This window comes from Myodes glareolus, chromosome 5, assembly GCF_982192425.1.
Source record: "Myodes glareolus chromosome 5, mMyoGla1.1, whole genome shotgun sequence".
Taxonomy (NCBI): Eukaryota; Metazoa; Chordata; class Mammalia; order Rodentia; family Cricetidae; genus Myodes; species Myodes glareolus.
Genome location: NC_142030.1, coordinates 22,259,154 through 22,268,024, shown reverse-complemented (window position 1 = coordinate 22,268,024; position 8,871 = coordinate 22,259,154). Strand labels below are relative to the sequence as shown.

At 55.1% G+C, this 8,871-nt stretch overlaps 1 protein-coding gene across 2 annotated transcripts; it reads left to right on the top strand.

Annotated features, from left to right (window-relative positions):
• Positions 1-1,774: 1,774 nt before the first annotated feature.
• Igsf8 (immunoglobulin superfamily member 8) lies at positions 1,775-8,866 on the top strand. 2 transcript variants are annotated; one of them, XM_087906125.1, is made up of 7 exons: positions 1,775-1,977; positions 5,225-5,602; positions 6,341-6,802; positions 7,091-7,498; positions 7,605-8,018; positions 8,303-8,433; positions 8,590-8,866. In XM_087906125.1, the coding sequence occupies exons 1-6, from the start codon at positions 1,923-1,925 to the stop codon at positions 8,416-8,418; spliced, it is 1,833 nt and encodes a 610-aa protein (XP_087762251.1). In that variant the 5' UTR covers positions 1,775-1,922; the 3' UTR covers positions 8,419-8,433; positions 8,590-8,866. The 2 variants fall into 2 exon arrangements, with proteins under 2 accessions (XP_087762251.1, XP_087762250.1); XM_087906124.1 differs by having other exon boundaries at positions 8,303-8,866.
• The last annotated feature ends 5 nt before the right edge of the window (positions 8,867-8,871 follow it).

Sequence of the window (8,871 nt, the reverse complement as noted above, 5' to 3'; positions counted from 1 at the left end):
GCACTGCCAAAACCCAGCACAAGGCCTGGCTCAATCAGTATCTGCTACATGACTGAATTTTCACCCTAAAAGGAGTGAACAGTGGGGTACAAGATGATTCAGGGCTGAGGTTTTGTGGATTTGTTGTGGCTGTTTGCTTTGAGACAGGGTCTCACTATGAAGCCTTGGCTGGCCTGGAACTCATAGAGATCTGCCTGCCTCTGCCTCCTGAGCATTAAGGTTAAAGGTGTGCAAACCAGGCCTCAGCTTTAAAGTCAAGTCTCAGTTAACTTAAAATGTGTGTAGCCTTGGGCAAGATACTTAACCGTTTTTGAAGTTCAGATTTTACTTTGTCTTGTAAAATAAACTGTGAAGGCTGGGAATGATTATCTACACGGTGCTATGCGTAACCATCCCATAAATGGCTGCTATTATGACAATGATGGTTCACTTTCAAACCTTAAGTACCGGAAAGATGGTATTCAATCCACTCAACTTCCAGCTAAGGGGAGATTGCTCTTGTTCCCAGTCTCCCGGCTCTGCAGTTTTCACATGGCTTCTAGAGAATAGAGAAACCAGGCTGGGATGTGTCCCTGTGGAAAGCAGCTGGTCCTTTATTTATCCTGGTGTTGGGCAGTCTTGGGAGACCAGGGTTGAACTTCTGATTTCCCCCTAGATTCCCAAACTCTATCAGTGTTTCTTTGTGGTTGCTGAAGATAGCTTCAATGGCAGCCCCAGGAATACTTACTCTGAGAGCAGGAAGTCAGCTCTGGCCTGAACCAGTTTCCCACTGCCCCTCAATAGGGGGCAGTAGCGGAGCGAACAGGGATAAAGAGAGCAAGTCGGGTGTGGAGGGGAAGGACCTAGATGTGGTCTAGGCCACTTCCACTAATGGCCCCTTCCACAGCCTTGGTTTTGCGGGCTGGCCAGTCCCTTCTCCCCATTCTGGCTCCACCCTTATTACACCTTTTTCACAGTGGAGACACGCACTAGGAAAGACTCTTTCCTTTCTCCTACCTCCAGGCTAGCTCCACCCTTCCCAGCCGAGAGGTGTGTCCATAGCTTCTTATTGGAGACTCCAATTGGTAGAAAGCAGTTTAATACAAAAACAAAACACCCCCCTAGTTACCTTGTGCAACAAACGTTAAGTGCGTTGTCTCAGTTAATTATCACCGTAACTCTGAGTGTTTACAATCTCTGTTCCGTATGTGGAGGGGAAAACTGAGGTTAAAGGGATTGAGCCGGCCAAGAGATCGCCCAGCTAGGATGTCTGGACGGCTAACCCACTTTCCTTTCGTTTTGCTTTCTGACCGGGTATTAGGCCAGATTTCAGGGATCTTCCAGGGTTCTGAGGCCTCTTGAGCCCAACCGCTTCACGTCCAGGCAGTTCTGGGTCTCTCCATGCCCACATCAGTCAGCAGGGTTTGCTGCCAAGACTCAGCGGCCCACATCACCCAGCTGGATTCTGAGTGCGTAACCACAGTCACCCCATCATCCCCAGGGGCCTTGCAAGCACCGATTCTCCCGGAAAGGCTGGCAGGTGCAGGGCGGGGTGCGCTCTGAGCGAGGGCGGGTGGGGGTAGAAGAACCCAGGTGCCGCCAGCTCGCCCAGCCTGCGGCCAGAGGCGGAGCCACCATCAGGGTCGAAGTCTGGCCGTTGCGGCGGCCAGGGGCGGGGCGGGGGCGGGGCTGGCGTGTGGGCGTGGCCGGGTGGCGGGGAGCGGCGGGAATGGTCTCGGAGCTGCGGAGGGCGGGAAGAGCGACGGGAGGAGGAGAAGAGGAGAGGAGGGCGGGGAGTTGGCGGCTCCCGCTCATCTGGGCTCTGCGCACCCACGCTTCGCTGCTCCGCTTTCTGCCCCCCACCCGGGCATGTGCCCCCCGCGGCCCTGGTCCCCCAGAGCCCACGCCGACCCCCGGAGCCTCCCCAGAGCCGCCTACGCAGAATGGGCGTCCCCAGCCCCACGCCGCTGAGTTCGCTGCTGCTGCTGCTAATGCTTGGTAAGCCGAGTGGTCGCCGCGTCCCTGTCCCGGCCGGGTAGGTGCTGACACTGCGCATCCAGTCAGCTCACCTTTCTAGCATTTGCGAGTTGGTTGCATCCCTACTTCTCCATCAGGCGTGTCTCCAGCCTCTCTGGGCTCGGCGCCTCGCTTCCTTTTGCGGCCGCCTGCCTAGTCAGTTATGGGGAGGGTGGTGGCGCCCTAGCTTTAGGCCCCGAGTTGGGGCATATTAGCGACTTACTGAGGTATCTCCTGAGACACCATTGGACCCCCGAGGCAGGCGCCACTTCTCAGCTTTTACACTCAGGCCCTGGGGTCGTTGCGCCCAAATACTGTGACAACCTTCTGCCCCACTCTAGGCTCCAGGCCTGGCCTCGGGTGCCTGCTCAGCGTGGGTAGTGCCTGGCGGTCTTCATAATTACCCCAGAATTGGCTGGAGGCCCAGGGGCTGATTCTGCCCACGGTCTTTAAAGAAAGTCTCCCCAAGCCCCACCCCTACCCCCAACACACATTTTACCATCTCTGTCTCCACCCTGGGCCAGTTCCTCTTCTTCCACACTCCCAGATATTTGGCTAGTTGTCCCAACATCCGTTGCCCCAGGTGAAACCAGGCTCCATGGAAACTGAACCTGGGATCTCCAAACACCCAGTGTCTGCCCTGGTTGGTGTTTATGATGGTGTGTATGTGTGTGTGGTGGGAATATGGGGAGGGTGTAGTTATGGGGAAGATTCTGAGGTGCTGTAGTCAAGGCAGAAGTCTGTGACACTCCATCTGCCTTCTCTGGCTTAGACCAGAACTACATGGTGACAGAGTCACAGGTCTTGGGCTCTGGGGATGAAAACTCTCCTTGAGGAACAAGGCAGGAGGCAGAGTGATGGTGAGAAATGAAGGAGCTGTGGGGTTTGGTTGCCTAGTGATGGTTTCTTTTTCCCCAGTGGGCTTTATGGGGCAGGGGAAGCCGGGAGCAGTGAGTGTTGCAGAAACGCAGAAGAACCTGCTGGCACCCAAGCCCACCTCGTTCAAGTCACAGATGAGGAAAATGAAATATCTTGTTCCGGAGAGCATAGCCAAGGAGGGTTGAGGCTAGGATTTGAACTTGGATCTGACTCCCAAATCAGGCCTTTGGCTGTTAGAGGGAGGTGGCCTGGTGAGAGGGAACCTTGTTGCAGCCTGTTTCCTGAGGCTGTGGGGACAGCTTTCCCATGGGGATCTCCAAGCATCAGCACTTGTGGAGCCAGCGAGGTGGGAGGGGGCCTTTTGAGCAGACTCTACCCATGGGCAGCTGGGAAGGTGTCAGCTTGGCTGTCTTTAACATCATCCTGATTATGAAATGTGCCTGGAGCGAGTCACGCACTTCCCTGGTTCAGAGTCAGAACTGGAAGCTCTTAGGTCTCAAAGGTAGAAACGGAGGCCCGGGAGAGAAAAGAATTGGTCCTGTGTCGGCTTCCTGACTCTAGCCTCGGCTTCAAGTGATGGTCATGTGTTCTCTGAGTGACGCAGCCACAGCCTGAAGCAGAAAGGAACAAGAACGGGAGGGCAGGCTCTCAGGCTCCTGGGTGTTTTCCTCCTGGGCAGAAGCAAGCCTGTGGACTTCCCCTGGGAATCCTGGAAATTACACAGTCAGGCAAATCAGGCCCCGCCTTGAAAGTGTCTCATCTTCTTGGTTTTGTCCCTCTTCAGGGGTGTGTAGAGTCCCTCCAGAGATGGCAAGATCTTGACCCAAACATCCCACTCTCTTACACTTCTCATCTAGAAGAGACGGTTCTTTCCCCAGCCAGGCCTTTCCTCTCTTCTCTGTTGACTAGGGAGAGCTGTTAGAAAGCTTTAGATCTGGGTTCAGATCCTAGCTCCGGCACTCCCTAGATGTGCTTGCTGGGGGGAGTTACATCATTTCCCTGTCTGTGGAATGACTGCTAGCCCTCCTTGCATTCTGTGGTTTTTTTTCCTAGAAGTAGCTATGGAATGGTGGAAAGAAGAAAGGAGCTGAGACTGACTGTTGGAACAGGGGTAGGGATAAAACGGGGCGGGGGAGGAGAGAGAGAGAAGAACGTAAGGGTCAGAAGGAGCTTAGGGTCTCCTTACAGAAAGGGGACCAATATAAATGATGCACAGCACATGCAAATAATATGTAAATGAAGCATTTGTTGGGAGGGGGTGCATGGTGCAACCTAGGCTATCCAGAAGGTTGGCAGACTCTGGGGGGAAGGGATCTTCTGCCCCAAGCCAGAGCAGAGCCTTAGTTTTGCCCCAGAAGCCACAGCTGTCTGTGTAGCCCTGTGGGCTAGGAGAAGCAGTGAGCTCATGGCACAGCTGTCGTGGGGAGGGTATTGTGTGGTGAGAACTGACCAGGCCCGTGCCCTGTTCAGCATGGTGCCCCGTCCAGCCTGGGCCACTGGCTCCATTGTCTAGCCCAGGTGACAGAACCAAGCCAAGCAGCTTTTCTGTGAGTTTGTGCCAGGTCCCCTCCAGCAAAGGTCTCAGAATCCCTTAGCTAGAGGCTTCACCTGAGAATGCCCCACACATGAGTGGGAGAGAGAAGGATCCAGCCAAGAACTGGGGAGTCAAGAGTCAGACATGCTTCTTTTATTTCTTATTTTAAATTCTGTGTGTTTGTGGTATATGGTGTGCACATGTGTGCATGGGTACAAGTGCACATATATGAGTGTTCATGTAAAGGCCAGAGATCAACCTCAGGAGCCATCTAGTTGTTGTTGTTGTTATTATTAATTATATAGAGAGAGTGCAGGTCAGAGGACAACTTTCAGGACTTGGTTCTTTCCTGCCGTGGTCTGTTCTGAGGATCGAACTTAGGTTGCCTGGCCTGTGTGGCAGTTGCTTTTACCCACTGAACCACCTCACCAGCCACCATGCCAAGCTTTTTACGTGGTTGCAGGAACTTGAACTCAGAAAGCCTTTTCCTTACTGGGTTGTCTCTCCGGCCTCCCCATGCGCTCTTTTGTTCACACAGCTGCTCTACCTCTCCTTAGCTAGCGATGGAGTATTCCTCTGTTCTGGGGTGGCTCTGGGCTTCTGTTCAGATGCTGAGATGCTGATGCCTTCCATCCCAGCATCTTCTCCCTGTCCTCAGCTGTGTCTTATGCCTGGCTATGTTCTAACCTTTTGTAGGTTTCCCTTTGCTTCACAGGTAGCCGTCAAGAATGGTGCTGTTGTGCCTGGGCATCGAATGGGGACCCAGCCTTTCAAAAAAAAAAAAATTCCAATTCTTTCTACTTTTTTTCCCCACAGGAGTCAGGTGCTATGCCCGGCAGGTGCATGTCCCCAAGGGCCCTCTTTACCGTGTGGCTGGCACCACTGTCTCTATCTCTTGCAACGTGAGTGCCTATGAGGGCCCTTCCCAGCAGGACTTTGAATGGTTCATGTACAGACCTGAGGCCCCAACGACTTCCCTGGGCATCATCAGCACCAAGGATAGCCAGTTCTCCTATGCTGTGTTTGGGCCTCGCGTGGCTTCTGGGGACCTGCAGGTGCAGCGCCTGAAAGGAGATTCCGTGGTGTTCAAGATTGGTCGCCTGCAGGCCCAGGACTCTGGCTTTTATGAATGCTACACCCCCTCAACAGACACTCAGTACCTGGGCAACTACAGTGCCAAAGTGGAGCTGAGAGGTACTGGGCTCTGAACTGGGTGGTGAGAGTGCCTCCCAGATTTGGGTTTTCATCTTCTTCCTTCTCTTGCTTCCAATTCCTTCTCCTCCTCTTCCTCTTTCCGTCTCCCCCCACCCCAGATTGAACCTACAGTGTTGAGCATACCAGGGAAGTATTCTACTAAGCTATATCTCCTGTGTTAGTTTTTGAGATTGGGTCTCACCCTGTAGCCCAGGCTGGCCTACAACCCACTAGCCTAGGTTGGCCTGTAATTCCTAGCAATTCTCCCACAATTCACTATGTAGCCCAGGTTACTTTAAAACTCCCAGAGGTCTTCCTGTCAGGCTCCTGTGCCAGTAAGCCTGCCTTTCCAGCACTTTCTTTTCTTTTATGGGGACCAGATGCAGAGACGTTCCAAATTACTCAGACTGGGATTGAGTTGTCCCAGTGGGCCTTGAGCTTGCTCCTTCTGTCTTAGCTTCCTAGGGAGCTGGGATGATAGGCCCACGCCAGTCTCTTTATCTTTAGAGTTCCTTTCTTGAGTATTTAAAATGCGTTAATCCCAGACATCCGAGTGGGTGTCAGTAGGCTTGTTCTGTAAAATTCAGCATCTTAGTGTGCTCAGACTGGGCTAGGGACCACTGAGTTATAGAAGGTCCTTGTTCTCCAGGAGCTCACAGAGTAGGTAGTGAAGTGGGAGACACAGGAGACAGGAGGGCTGCCATCTCCCAGCCCTCTCTCACCAAAGCCTCTCTCCAGTTCTTCCAGACGAGCTGCAGGTATCTGCTGCCCCTCCGGGGCCCCGAGGACGCCAGGCTGCAGCCTCCCCCTCCCGCCTGACTGTGCATGAGGGGCAGGAGCTGGCGCTGGGCTGCCTGGCTCAGACTAAAACGAAGAAACACACACACCTGTCGGTGTCCTTTGGGAGAGCCGAGCCTGAGGCACCAGTGGGGCGAGCCACCCTCCAGGAAGTCGTGGGACTGCGCTCCGACATGGCTGTGGAGGCTGGTGCTCCCTATGCCGAGAGGCTGGCCGCCGGGGAGCTGCGGCTGAGCAAGGAAGGAACTGATCGGTACCGCATGGTGGTCGGGGGTGCCCAGGCTGCAGACTCGGGCACCTACCACTGTACGGCCGCTGAATGGATTCAGGATCCTGATGGCTCCTGGGTCCAGATCGCAGAGAAGAGGGCGGTCCTGGCCCATGTGGACGTGCAGACACTGTGTGAGTGCCATGTCCCCTGAGGGGGCATCTCAGTGGGCGTCGGGGGCGGTGCTACATGACCATATAGAATTCTTCCACGGAGTGAGCAGCCTTCTAGACCTTATTCACTCTATCCATGCTTTCTCTGCTCAGAAATGGGATGTAGAGATATAAGAGCTATGGTGGAAGGGTGAAATTCAGGGCCTGGGGAAAGGGACAGATAAAAGGCCTCTAAATTCTTGCAAAGAGGTGTTATAGATAGGAACCCAGGCATCCCTATGACCCCTCCCTTCCCCTGCTGTATTTCAGCCAGCCAGCTGGCAGTGACGGTGGGGCCTGGTGAACATCGGATTGGCCCAGGGGAACCCTTAGAACTGCTATGCAATGTGTCAGGGGCACTGCCCCCACCAGGCCGGCATGCTGCATACTCAGTGGGCTGGGAGATGGCTCCTGCAGGGGCTCCTGGGCCTGGCCGCCTGGTGGCCCAGCTGGACACAGAAGGTGTTGGCAGCCTGGGCCCTGGCTATGAGGGCCGGCACATTGCCATGGAGAAAGTGGCATCCAGGACCTACCGACTACGACTGGAGGCTGCCAGGCCTGGTGACGCAGGCACCTACCGCTGCCTTGCCAAAGCCTACGTTCGAGGGTCTGGGACCCGACTTCGTGAAGCAGCCAGTGCTCGTTCCCGGCCTCTCCCTGTGCATGTGAGGGAAGAAGGTGAGAGGCCGAGCCCTTGGCAGGGTTCAGAGCTTATCAAACTTATTTCTTAAGTTCTTAGCTCCTGAGCCTTCCCTCTGTAACCCGTATGTCCCTTACTCTGCAGGCGTGGTGCTGGAGGCTGTGGCATGGCTCGCAGGGGGTACTGTGTACCGGGGAGAGACTGCCTCCTTGCTGTGCAACATCTCTGTGCGGGGTGGTCCTCCGGGGCTGCGACTAGCAGCCAGCTGGTGGGTGGAAAGACCAGAGGAGGGCGAGTTAAGCTCCAGCCCTGCTCAGCTTGTGGGTGGAGTGGGTCAGGACGGCGTGGCAGAGCTGGGAGTTCGGCCTGGAGGGGGTCCTGTCAGTGTGGAACTGGTGGGACCCAGAAGTCATCGACTAAGACTGCACAGTCTGGGGCCCAAGGATGAAGGCGTATACCACTGCGCCCCAAGCGCCTGGGTGCAGCATGCCGACTACAGCTGGTACCAGGCGGGCAGTGCACGCTCCGGGCCTGTCACAGTCTACCCCTACACGCATGGTGAGTGATAACCGCCCTCCGCTCCCCTCCCCTGCTCCAGTTGTGTTTGCCCCCCTTCTGTTTGCCTGTCTTCCCTGCTATCTCCGCCTCCCCCGCCCCCACCCCCATCCCTGCATCCCTTTGCATGAAAATCCCTAAGCTGATCTCAGTGTTGATTGGGGTGGAAGTACGTGGGCAGGGATGGCACCCTGTGACTAGGGACTGAGTCTAGAAAACCTGCCGGGGAGAGTGTCAGCGACCTGTATGACAGACACTCTCTGAGCAGGCTATCCCCTCTCCTCCAGCTCTGGATACCCTGTTCGTGCCCCTGTTGGTGGGTACAGGAGTCGCCCTAGTCACTGGCGCCAGTGTCCTTGCTACTATCACCTGCTGCTTTATGAAGAGGCTGCGAAAGCGGTGATCTGTAACGTCCCAGGTGAGGGAAAGGGACCCCCCCCCCAAGCCCCGTCTTCCTCGACTTCCTGTGTGCTCCATCTGGACAAGCGGCTTCCAGCTCAGTCCTGCAGGACCGTGGAGCAGGGTGAGGGCTGAAGGGACCCTTTCCCTCAGCTACTCCACGTGCTCTCTCCAGTTCCTGCAGGTGTCCACTGCCTTCCAGCCAGCGCCGCCCCTCCCCCGGTTGCCTGGATACCCTCTCCCTCCTCCGTCCAGAACTTCCTTTAATTTATTTGACCTGTCCCTGCCTAGGGTGGGAGACTTGGCTCCCCCATTCCCCACAGTTTTCCACAAGGTCTTCCTTCTGGTTCTCTGTTCTTGGTCTCACACTCATGCTGTAGGAAGGCCAGTTCCTGTCCTCAAACTAGTTTTGTTTTTTTTTTCTAAAATGTGAATAAACTGGTTTTATAAAATCCAG

Excerpts from the sequence above, each read along its gene's own strand:
- Igsf8 (XM_087906125.1), top strand. The coding sequence starts at position 1,923 with ATGGGCGTCCCCAGCCCCACGCCGCTGAGTTCGCTGCTGCTGCTGCTA. Across the intron at positions 5,603-6,340 it reads TGCCAAAGTGGAGCTGAGAG|TTCTTCCAGACGAGCTGCAG; the intron begins GTACTGGGCTCT and ends GCCTCTCTCCAG. Across the intron at positions 8,019-8,302 it reads AGTCTACCCCTACACGCATG|CTCTGGATACCCTGTTCGTG; the intron begins GTGAGTGATAAC and ends CCTCTCCTCCAG.